The sequence below is a fragment of the Crotalus tigris genome, unplaced genomic scaffold (genome assembly GCF_016545835.1).
Source record: "Crotalus tigris isolate CLP2741 ecotype Arizona unplaced genomic scaffold, ASM1654583v1 scf7180000024429.2167931701:2281839, whole genome shotgun sequence".
NCBI classification, from domain to species: Eukaryota; Metazoa; Chordata; class Lepidosauria; order Squamata; family Viperidae; genus Crotalus; species Crotalus tigris.
Genome location: NW_024100596.1, coordinates 988,751 through 1,001,485, shown reverse-complemented (window position 1 = coordinate 1,001,485; position 12,735 = coordinate 988,751). Strand labels below are relative to the sequence as shown.

The following is a 12,735-nucleotide window of genomic DNA, read 5'->3' as shown; positions in this document are numbered from 1 at the left end:
AACTGAGTTACTGCCTGAACCTATCAGATTACCCAGATGAGCTGGTTCTAAACTTAACCAGTTGTTTCCCTTCCTTGATCTATTACAAAAGCTCCCTTGCCCAGAAGGCCAAGTAGATCTCCAGGACCTGCTCCTCTATGACAAGGATAGATGTCATGTGGTCCTGGAGACACAGAATCAGCCATTTTAATCATCCTTGACTATTTACTGTATCATTTAGGATGGAATATTTGTTTCTCCAGTGCTAGCATTGGCTTTTATTATTACCTATTATAATATCTATTATTACCTCCAGGTGTCTCTTCCATTGGCTGTGGGCAATGACATTCTCCAGGTGTTCATCCTCTCCTAGAGAATTAGAAATAGCTTCACTTTAAAAACATGATTTGACATTGGGCGAATGGAGGAGGTCAGTTCATTGTTTGGATTAAAAATCTCATTGTAGAGATTTTTTTTTGTTTATAAATTACTACCTCCGAATTTCAAGCACTTGTTTCCCCACTCTTCACATTCTCTTTCCTTTGGGGTGGATAAAGCAGGTCCAAAACTATCTGCACCAGGCTTCTGAAATATGTTATATGGCACGTTTTATTCAGTTTTGTAGCCTTTTCTTAAAGCAGATTTCCAGACTATAATAACATCTTTTAACCAGAAGATCTGGAAGGCTGTTTATCCTAGAATTCTATAATAATAATAATAATAATAATAATAATATTGGAAGTGACCTTAGAGGTCATCGAGCCCAACCCCCTGCTCAGGCAGGAACCCTACACCATTTCAGACAAATGGCTGTCCAGTCTCTTAAAACAGCCTATAACATTATCATATCATTCTAGTAGAGATGAAGGAAGGAATATTGCCAGTACTTCTGATAAATTTATTAGAGTTTAGTACAGGTAGTCTTCAACTTACAACCATTCATTTAGTGACCATTTGAAGTTACTGAAGGACTGAAAAAAATGTGACCTGTGACCGTTTTTCACACTTATGACCATTGCAGCATCCCCATGGTCACAGAATTAAAATTTGGATGTTTAGCAACTGACATGTATTTATGACCGTGTATCAGGGTCATGAGATCCTCTTTTGTGACCCTCTTACAAGCAAAGTCAATGGGGAAGCCAGATTCACTAAACAACAGTTTTACTAACAGCTGCAGTGATTCACTTTGCACTGGCAAAAAAAGTCATAAAATGGGGCAAAACTCATTTAACAACTGTTTTGCTTAGCAATGGAAATTTTGGGTTCAATTGTGGTTGTACTTTGAGGACTATCTGTATATAAACTAACATAAAAAGGCACTTGGAGCAAAAAGCTAACTTAAATCAAAGACAAATGATAGGAAACTGTATTTGCTGACTGGGAAATAGTTTACCTGATTTCTCTCAAATGCAATGTAAAGCATATAAATGTGCCATTTCTGAGTAACCTTTTTAGAAAGGAGCCAAGAAAATATACATCAATAAACAGGTTCTAAAAGCAATTAAAAAGGAGCTGATGAAATTTTTTGAATGTTTTGTTTGTAACTGGTTAACTAATTAAGATGTTTCTTGTTTCTTTTCAACTAAATGTTTGAATTGTTTTGTCACTGAAGGCTGAATATTAGCATTTCCGGACAAAAATTAACTTAAAGGCTTTTCATGCATAACTCTTGAGCTTTTTGTCATAATTTCCCATGTTATTTCTTATTGATGTGTGTGAATCAACCATTATCTGATATTTGCCTCCTTGCTATCAGGCCCCAAAGCAAGAATGACATCCAGTGATTCTTCCCAGCTGAATTCTTTATTGTTTCAGATCTATAGACAGAGAATCTTGCCAGACTGAAGATTATACTGTCTGCATCTACAATACACTGCTATGGAGGGGCTGTCTTCAGCCTCTTTCTCTCATACATAATGTCTGGACAGAACTGTCTCCTTACTCCTTTGTGATGCACCCCCTCCCTTCTGTGAATCCAGCTCCTTACTACATTCCATCACATCTGCAAATGATTAAAGATTGCATCTGCCATCCTTTCTATAGAACCCATTCATACAACTTCCCCCATTTCCCTCTTTCTTTAACATACATTTGATCATCTCCTGTTCCAAAATCCCTTCCATCCCTACAATTACTTTGTGAATATTTGTATTAAGGAGAATACATACAACAGACACTATTCCTTTTGCCACAAGTTCTGCAATCTTTTCACAGGTGTTCAGAATAGTAGGAGCTTCTTGGGGTTGAACTCCAAAGTATTTGGGGGGACACCACTTATCTCTCTAGTAAAGTAATATAAGGCTTTTTGCTGCAGTTCCCAAAATGCTAATCTTTGCATAGTACTGCCTAAATCCAAGACCAACTGAAAATCCCCAGATAATTTATCTGTAGCAAAGTTTTGGTTCCATTTGTGCAACAAAATATATCGTCCGTTCCCTGAAATGCCTCCTTACCATTGAGTAATTGTGTTTCCTCTTCTCCCCTGGTCTGCTCCTGAGAGCTTCTTTGCCTCATGCCTCCAGTGTTCATTTCCATGATGGCTCTGAATGTAGAGTTTCTTAGGTTAGTTTCACACTCTAGCCCAGCAGTTAGACAACTAACTCACCAGGGAAGGAAATAAAGCCTCTGGAGTTAGAATTTTGCATCGATAAGGCAACACTTATCAAGTAGAGACAGCAATGATAGAGGGCAAACCTCCCTACTCTGATTGGTAAATTATACATTCTCGCTGAACTTTCCTCAGAGAAAAGTTGTAATGGAGCCAGGTTTCCAAAATCTTTCATTGTTCATACCATTTTATTTTCTGAATCAAATATGCAAATATTTATTTCTTAGAGCCAAAACATCTGAGAGTCTGTGTAAAGAAGCTATTTATTTCCCAGGTCCTATGATTTGAGAATATATCAAGGATGAATATTCTTGGCTGAACTCAAACACAAATTCAACTGCATTTTTCCCACCTGTTTATTCCCATAACAAGGCCAGACAGTTCTCTGGGGGACAGATGTAGAACTTGAATAGCTGAATTATCAGGCAAAGTAAGGTAGCTGTTTCCTGGGCTCCAAGATCATTGCAGATGGGGACTGCAGCCAAGAAATTAAAAAATGCTTGTTCCTGGGGAGGAAAGCTATGGCAAATCCAGAAGCATACTAAAAAGCAGAGACATCACCCTACCAACAAAAGTACATATAGTCAAGGCCATGGTTTTCCCAGTTGCAATGTATGGTTGTGAAAGCTGGACCATAAGAAAGGTAAGCACCAAAGAATTGAGGCCTTTGAACTATGGTGCTGGAGAAGACTCCTGTGAGTCCCCTGGACTGCAAGGTGATCAAACCAGTCAGTCCTAGAGGAGATCAACCTTGACTGCTCTTTAGAAGGCCAGATCCTGAAGTTAAAACTCAAAAACTTTGGCCACCTAATGAGAAGGAAGGACTTACTGGAGAAGAGCCTAATGCTGAGAAAGATTGAGGGCAATAGAAGAATGGGATGACAGAGAATGAGGTGACTGGATGGAGTTGCTGAAGCAGTAGGCATGAGCTTAAATGGACTCCAGAAGATAGAAGAGGACAGGAAGGCCTGGAGGAATGTTATCCATGGGTCGCGATGGGTCGGACATGACTTTGCAACTAACAACAACAACAAAGATAGTTGCCTCAGTCAGCAGATGCCATGCATGGCTATGCTAAAATGCAGTAGAAGATGCTAGCTATTCACTAGCACTGAGGAAAAAGGTTTTTTTTTTAAAAAACAAATAATTGTTATATGAGGCCATATAGTAATCAATAATAATAGCAAAAAAGTGAAAGAAGCAGCAGGCCTCTACAAAAAGAAAACCAACAACTTAGTTGACAAAGAGGGGGAAATTATCTTAGATGAGGATGAAAAATTAAAAAGATGGAAAGGATATATTGAAGAACTTTTTGAGGACACTAGGGATGATATAGATGTGGGAAGTATAACAACTGGTCCAAACATCACTATGGAGGAGATTGAACATGCAATAAAAATACCAAAAACAAGAAAAGCCACAGGACCAGATGATATCCCAGTAGAAATTTTAAAATTGCTGGAAGACAATAGGAAGAATTTTTTACTGTAGCTCTTCAGTTGAATATATGAAACAGGAAAGATACCAAATGATTGGCTAAAATCAACCTTTGTGACAATCCCCAAAAAATAAATGCAAAGTGTACCGAATACAGAACAATAAGTTAATGAGTCATGCCCTGAAAATATTCCTAAGAATAAGTCACACAAGAATATACAACAAAACAGGAGTCTCTAGGTAACACACAATTTGGTTTCAGAAACAGTCTTGGTACACGAGATGTGCTATTCAGCATTCAAGTTCTTGTACAGTGTTGCAGAGATGTCAATCACAGTGTTTACATGTGCTTCATTGATTTTGAAAAAGCATTTCATAAAATAAGACACAGCAGACTATTAGAAATCCTGAAACAAGGGGGACTAGATAACAAAGATATCCAAATCATAAAAAAATCTATATTGGCATCAGGGAGCAAATGTGAGACAAGGCCAAAAATACTCAGCTGATGCAGAAATATGACGAGGGTTCAGACAGGTTTGTATTCGGTCTCCACTATTGTTCAATATCTACTCTGAGTCAATCTTCAATGAGGCACTTCACGAAAATCGATGCTGGCATTAAAGTAAACGGTGTTTGGATCAACAATTTATGGAAATATCATGAAGATCACTACAAATATGTGGACATCCTTCAAGCTGAAAACATCAAGCACAAAGAAGTCATACTACAAAGTAGTATGAAACTTTTTTACTTTCTCAGAATTCCTCAGGCAAAACATTATTAAAAGCACAGGTTAGGGAAGACGCAAAAAGCTTAAAGATTTGACAAGATGTTTCAGCCACAAGATTTGCATCTCATGGTCAATCTCCATCTAGGCTGAACACATGAATGAGTGATAGGTTTGATAAAACTTAAGGCAGACTCTATAATGGCAAAAAAAAAAAAAACACCAGGAATCTGCTAGCATATTTTTTTCATTCATGAATATTATTAAAAGGCATACATTTTGCAAGCTACAGCTCATTTCATCAGATGTTTTCAAAGTAGATTATATCCACTATGTAGGGAAGAAGAAAACATAAAGTCCATTAGTCCTTAATTTTTCTTTTGTTGTAAGCAAAGCTCATAAGATTCTGATCTGGCAGAGAGCAGCAGGGGTGTACTATAGGAAAACTATAGTCCTTATTTGACCATAGTAATCACAAAAAAGTTAAGCAGGTGCAGACTTGGTTATATGACAGAGCACCAGAAAATCCCAGCATTATGGGCAAATTGGAAAGTTGAAAAAAATATTCTGGAAAAAAAAACTCAAAGACAAATAAGTTCTATATTGTTGCCAAGAAAGCAATAAGGGCATTGTCGTGAATTATTTTCAGGAATTGCTCTCAAAACAATATATTATTTTACTGTCTTTTATTTATGAGGGATGGTTGTTGTTGTGTCCTGAGTCTGCTGAAGCATGCAGAAGGCTCAGAAATGTTGAAAATGGTCCCAGGCAGACCAAAAGCTGCCCGGGACCAGACTGGCTGTCGCCAGCCTTGTGCGCATGTGCAAGGCGTGAAAACAGCCAGATTCCTATTGGCTGACACTGTCCGGTTTCAGAACAGTATAAAAGGCCTGCTTGTCTTTTTGGTTGCTGCTGGTTGTAAGAAGAAGTCAATAAAGGAAGCTTGATGTTCACCATGTGTCTTCGTTTAATGCCTGCAACCCAAAAACATAAAACTGGTGATGAGGGTGGGATAACTGCAGGCAAGAGGAAGATTTACAATTGAATCAAGGACTCACCAAAGGTCCTGAAGCTTGGGAAGTCGGTGTCCAGCTCTGCGACTCAGCCTGCCAGTATAGCTGGAGGTGAGCTTGGCAAACGGACCCCTTCCCCCAGTAAGACAAGCCTTGCAGTGAAAGGCATTAATGAGGCCTGTGAAGACTTAAGATGTCGAAGATTGGCCGCTTATCTGACTTTGATGTTTCCCACCCGGAGCGCTGGAATTCATACGTGGCACGGGTGGAGAACTATTTTAGGATCAATCAGATAAGGGAAAATGGCCTTAAAGCAGCAAGCCTGCTGTGTGTTTGTGGGCAGGAAACGTTTGACATAGCAGAGAACCTGGTGGCCCCTGCACTTTTACAGTCAGTAACTTATACTGACTTGAAGAAAATGCTTAAAGAATATTTCCAGCCTAAACTTTCTGTAATTGCTTGCAGGCATGCGTTTGAACAGAGAGACCAGAGGCCAGGTGAGTCTGCTGCGGACTTTATTGCTGCCTTAAGACAAGCAGCCAGGCCTTGTGAATTCAAGGACCTGGAAGAGAGGCTGCAAGATCATTTTGTTTGTGGTCTACGAAGTAGGGAGCAGCAACAGAAGATCTTCGCCAAGGAAGAAGTTTCATTCCAAAATGCATTGAGAGAGGTTGCAGCTGAAGAAGCAGTGGGCGGCACTGTGAAGGCCTTGCGGCTTGCCAGAAACCCTCCAGCCACCGTGACCGTCCATCAAGAGGTTGCTCGAGAAGATCCAGAAACAGATCCTGAAGAAGAGGTGGATAGGCTACACCAGCCAGCTGAGAGAAGGCCGAAGGAGCATCCAGACAAGGCTCCAGCATCTCCTCATTGCTTCGGGTGTGGAGGACACCACAAGCGCACGGACTGCAGATTCTGCTCCACCATTTGCCAGGCATGTGGAAGGCAAATCCACATTGCTTCTGTCTGGGTCGCCAGAAGGTCCAACCTCGGGAAGAATTGCTTCAGAAAGGTACCAGGGTCCCCAGCCAACACAGGGTGGGTTTCTGCGCATCACGCAGAAGTATTCTGAGGACAGGGACACACAAACCCCTTAAGAAAAAGCTTTGCATTGACATGAAACTGCAAGGGGTTCCCTTATCAATGGAGTTGGACACAGGGTCCGCTCTATTGATCATTTCACATGACACCTTCAAAAGGATTTGCAGCAGTAGTGGCCTTCAAGTCAAACTCAGGCCATCGAACTTAATCCTCACTGACTTCCAGAATTCCAGAGTCAGTGTGAAGGGGGAGGCTATGCTCAAAGTGCAGCATAAGGCTTTTGAAGGCCTATTAGATGTGGTGGTAGTTGGGGGTGATCGCACGAGTCTCATTGGACCTGATTGGTTCGAGGCCCTTGGAATCTAAGTGACTGGGCTGCACAGCCTGCAAACGCCCAGCCAGTCTGCAGGGAGTTGCTTATGTGTTTAGCTCAGAGCTTGGCTCTTACAAGGAGCCTACCATTGCCCTACACTTAGACCCAACTATCACACCTATTAGGATTAAGCCCAGAAGGGTGCCTTTTGCTTTCAAGAGCAAAATTGATGCAGAGCTGGACAAGCTGCTCCAGCAGGGCATCTTAGAATCTGTGGACTCTAGTCCATGGGAAACCCCCATTGTAATGCCTTTAAAGGCTAATGGAGAAGTCCGAATCTGCATGGACTATAAATGTACATTGAACAAAGCACTGAAATAGCATGCATACCCAGTCCCTTTGGTAAGCCACATTCTGGCCTCCCTCAAGGGGGGGGGGCATTTTTGCAAAACTCAATTTGGCACAGGCCTACCAACAGCTACCTGTTGATGAAGCAACAGCTGAGGCTCAAACAATAGTAACAGAGGAGCCTTTAAGGTTAAAAGATTGCAGTTTGGGGTCAGTGTAGCTCCTGGCATATTCCAAAGTGTCATGGAGCGCACACTTCGTGGTATTCCTTGGGTCTGTTCCTATTTTGATGACGTCCTCATTGCTGGGGAGTCACCTCTAAGTTGAGAGATTAAGGACTGTCTTGCTTCATTTCCGCCAAACGGGTCTGAGACTGAAGCAAGAAAAGTGCAAGATTGGAGTCACTTCCACTGAATTCTTAGGTTTCATAATTGATGCTCAAGGCATCCATCCTGCTGAATTGAAGCTTCAAGCGATTCAGCAGGCCCCAAGCCCCAAGTCCAAAAGCGAGCTGCAAGCTTTCTTGGGGCTCTTGAATTTCTATCACGCATTTCTTCCACAAAAGGCGGCAGTGGCAGAGCCATTACACTGGCTCTTAGATAAACAAGCTCCATGGCAGTGGACTAAGGTCCATGACAGGAGTTTCAATGAGGTTAAGGCCTTGTTCTCTTCAAATGCTGTATTAGCGCATTTCAATGAGCAACTGCCTGTGTGCATTGCATGTGATGCATCTCCTTATGGGGTGGGAGCAGTACTTAGCCATCTGAAGGCTGATGGGACACAAGTCCCTATGGCCTACTACTCAAGGACTCTGTCATCTGCAGAGCGGAATTATGCTCAGATTGACAGAGAAGCCTTGGCCATAGTGGCTGGCATAAAGAAATTCCATGATTTCTTATATAGCCGCCACCTCACAGTCTACACAGACCATAAGCCTCTGATGGGTTTGTTTACTACTAAAAAACAGACACCACACATTATTTCTCTACGTATGGTGAGATGGTCCATTTTCCTGTCAGCATATGACTACACTCTAATTCACAAACCTGGAAAAGAGATGGGCCATGCAGATGGCCTCAGCAGATTACCGCTAAAACAGATAGAGGCAGATCCTGCTCCTGCTATTAATATTCTTTCCATTCAGGAGTTGCCTGAATCTCCCCTCAATGCTAGGGACGTGGTTGCTGAAACTGCCACTGATCACACACTCACATGCGTGCTGACATGGGTGTTGTCAGGATGGCCTGACACGTGTCAAGATACTGAGTTTCAAAGGTTCTGGCAAAGGAAGCACGAACTTTCCACTTTCAAGGGGTGCCTGCTATGGGATAGTAGGGTAGTCATCCCAGCCTCATTGAGGTCTAGAATCTTGCTCTCTCTGCATGAGGAACATCCAGGCATAGTACGGATGAAAGTGCTTGCATGCAGCCATCTCTGGTGGCCTGGGCTCAATAAGCTCATTGAGGCCCAGTTGCATGGGTGCCAAGCGTGCCAGCAGTTAAGGCCTGAAATGCCTCAGGCCCCAGTACATAGGTGGGAGGAAACACAAACCCCGTGGTCACGGGTACATATAGATTACACTGGGCCCTTTCAGGGGCAATTCTTCCTTCTCCTCATTGACAGCCATTCCAAATGGCTAGAGGTTGTTCCTCTTTCCTCCACTACTACTGCCAGGACTATCCAGGTGTTAAGAGGGATCTTCGCCTCACATGGACTTCCAGATGTCCTGGTTTCAGATAATGGCCCCAAATTTACCTCTTTTGAGTTCCAGGCTTCTCTTCAGGCCAGCTTGATCCAGCATGCAACTTCTGCTCCCTTCCACTCATCTTCCAACGGCCAGGCAGAGAGGATGGTGCACACTACCAAAGATGCTCTAAAGAGACTCATGGCAGCTGGCATCACAGGTTAGCTGATTTCCTTCTTGCACATCGCACCACACCTTGCACAGCCACAGGGAAGAGCCCAGCAAAACTCTGCTGGGGTCGCCACTGTTGTGTCCTGGGCCTGATGAGGCAACTCAGCAGGCTCAGAAATGTTGCAAACGGTCCCAGGCAACCTAAAAGCTGCCCAGGACCAGACTGAATGGTGATGGACTTATGCGCATGTGCAAGGCGCAAAGAAAGAGGGTTCCTTATTGGCTGGACTGCCTGGGGTTTGGAAGAGTATAAAAGGCCTGTATGCCTGTTTGCAGAGTTGAGTGACGTTAAGGAGCAAATAAAGAAGTTTGATGTGTCGTGCTTCAATGCCTCGAACCCCAAACACAAAAGTAGCGATGAAGGTGGGATCGCTGCAAGGAAAAAGGCAATAAAAAGAGGATAAGCCTCATCTGAAGAGCCTGAAGCCTGGGAATTGGCATCCAGCTCTGCACTCACCTGCCAGTACAGCATCGCTGGAGGTGAGCTTGGCATACGGGCCCTTCCCCTCAACGAAGGCTTGCAGCGAGGCATTCGAAGCAGAAGATGTCGAAGACAAGACGTCTGTCAGACTTCGACATCTCTCACCTGGAGCGCTGGAACTCCTATGTGGCCCGGGTAGAAAATTACCTAAGGGTTAACCAGGTTCAGGAAGACGGCCTGAAAGTGGCAACCCTGCCCTGCATCTGTGGTCAGGACACATTTGATGTGGCCAAAAACCTGGTAGCCCCTGTACCAATGGAGTCTTGTCACCTACACAGACTTAAAAAACATGCTGAAGGATCACTTCCATCCCAAACTTTCTGTGATTGTGTGGAGGCATGCTTTTGAGCAGAGGGACCAGAAGCCGGGCGAATCTGCTGCTGAGTTCATCGCTGCCTTGAAACAAGCTGCCAGGCCTTGTGAATTCAAGGACGTGGAAGAACGCTTATGAGACTGTTAAGTTCTGGGACCGGTGATGAATGAAGAATACACATGTCTCTGAAACAGCTCTTTATTATGCTTATTTCAAACTCCAACAACAACGAGCAAAGGCACGCAGGCCTCCTTTTATACGTCCCAATTCCCCGGAAAAGATGGCAACATCACTAGGCACTTTTTGCACCTTGCGCATGCGCACTTGGTTGGCACCACTCAGTCTGGTCCCGGGCAGCTTTTGCAATTGCCTGGGAACCTTGCAATGTCCCGAGCCTGCATTTGCAGGCTCAGGACACAACACCTCTCCCCCTTTAGCTAGAACACACACGGTACTTGTTCTTACAATCCATACAAAAATGTAAAATAATAATAAATTTCTTTCCATCCTACAGACACTCCATTCTACTACAACTTGTTTGCCATCTCTAATGTGTGCTTCGCGGGTTCTATTGCTACCCACATAGGTTCCATCTCCTCACCATAGACTTGTACTGTTCTTATGCTGACAAGAACCTTACATACTCATCTAGGTGTTTAGGAGGGGCCTTAACCCATTGGGACCTTCGCAGGATGAGGGAAGGTGCCTGGCCTGATAGCTCCCCTGCTCGACTGGACAGACCAGGAATTTTATGCACAGGTTTTGCAGGTGACCCCTAATAGGGCATACCAGCAGAAATGCCAGAGTTTCCCCAGGCTCTGTGAGAGCAGCTGCACTCTCCCAACCTTCTGAGTTGGCTGAGGATTCCAGAACTACTCTGGATGGTTCCTGAGAACCTATGTCCTCGAGCCAGTGACCATTTTCAGACGTGCCCTGTGAAACAGGTGTGTGTAAGGGGCCCCAGTATTCAGTGGACCCCAAGGTCATGCCTGAGGTGCCAGAGTCAGGAGAGGCCTCTCTGCTTGCCCCCCTTACATAGGACCTCCTTTTGGCAGCAGTTGCATAATTGAACCTGCTTCCTAGGTGGGTTGCCAGTTCTTGCATGTTCTGTGAGTTCTGTGGATACCCCCGGTTATCCTCCCTGTCTGGAGTGTTACTGTTTCTATATGGAATATGTGGATGCCCCCAGGGTGATCCCCTGGCTGGAGTGCGTCTTGGTGTGTAGGGTAGTTCTCTGCCCCATGAATTCTTGTTTGGAGCACTTGCAGAATCTCGGAATGGAGGATCAATAAACTCTTCAGCTGCTGGCACTGGCTGCTAACATTGATCCTCAGAATGTATTCTATAACCTTCCTCTCCCCCCCCCAGAGCAGAGCCAGGAGCGGAAGGGTGAGACTCCAGCCTCACACACAGCTGATCTATGTGCCGCCGAAGAACATGACCGTCTTCCAGGGACACTTCATAGGACAAGGGCCCCGAGACCTTGCAGACCACAGCTGGTGCCCAGAGATGACCAGGCCCATAGTTCCAAGTCCAGACCAGAGCACCCACTTGCAGACTCCTCGGTGCCCAGGGATGCAACATCTGAGATGCCCCTCTATCCAGATGCAGCCTGTCCAGCTTAGTAATAAGCCGGCGACCCCAACAAAGTTCGGTAGGGCTCTTCCCGGTGGCTGTGCAGGGTGTAGTCGTATGATGTGCAAGAAGAAAGTCTGCTAACCTGTGATGCCAGTCACTGTAAGTCAGTCTCTTAAGGGCATCCTTGGTGGTGCGCACCATACATTCAGCCATTCTGTTGGTGGATGGGTGGAAAGGAGCAGAAGTTGCATGGCGGATCATGTTGGCCTGGAGGAAAACCTGGAACTCAGAAGAGGTAAATTGAGGACCATTGTCTGAAACTAGAACATCTGGAAGGCCATGAGTTGCAAAAATACTTCTCAGCACCTGGGTAGTCTTGGCAGCAGTAGTGGAGGACACAGGAACAACCTCTAGCCACTTAGAATGGCTATCAACAACAACCAAGAAAAATTGCCCCTGAAAGGGCCCAGCATAATCTATATGTACCCTGGACCATGGGGTTTGAGTTTCCTCCCATCTATGAACTGGGGCCTGAGGCATTTCAAGCTGGGACTGTTGGCACACACGACACCCATGCACTTGAGCCTCAATGGCTTTATCGAGGCCAGGCCACCACAAATGGCTGTGTGCAAGCGCCTTCATCCTGACTATGACAGAGTGTCCCTCATGTAAAGAATGCAGCACTCTAGTCCTCAGTGAGGTAGGGATTACTACCCTACTTCCCCATAGCAGACAACCCTTGAAAGTGGACAACTCATGTCTTCTTTTCCAGAAACTCTGAAACTCAGTATCAAGGCATCTGTCAGGCCATCCTGACAACACCCATGACAGAATGCGTGTGAACGTGTGGTCAGTGGCAGTTTCTGCAGCTACATCCCTTGCATTGAGGGGAGACTCAGGCAGCTCTTGAATGGACAGAATATTAATGGCTGGAGCAGGATCAGGCTCCAGTGTTGGAAGGGGTAATCTACTCAGAGCA

At 44.4% G+C, this 12,735-nt stretch overlaps 1 protein-coding gene across 4 annotated transcripts in view; it reads right to left on the bottom strand.

Moving 5' to 3' along the window:
• The window catches only part of LOC120302341 (sterol O-acyltransferase 2-like), a 120,386-nt gene that overhangs the window by 39,247 nt on the left and 68,404 nt on the right, over window positions 1-12,735 (bottom strand). For 2 of the 4 annotated variants that reach the window (XM_039330553.1, XM_039330555.1), the window contains exons 2-3: window positions 2,436-2,524; window positions 290-348 (exon numbers count right to left, since the gene is read on the bottom strand). In XM_039330553.1, coding sequence (XP_039186487.1) covers window positions 290-348; window positions 2,436-2,517 — 141 coding nt within the window. In that variant the 5' untranslated portion in view covers window positions 2,518-2,524. Of the gene's footprint in view, window positions 1-289; window positions 349-2,435; window positions 3,137-12,735 lie in introns of those variants that run through there. The other 2 variants (XM_039330554.1, XM_039330556.1) reach the window with 2 other exon arrangements.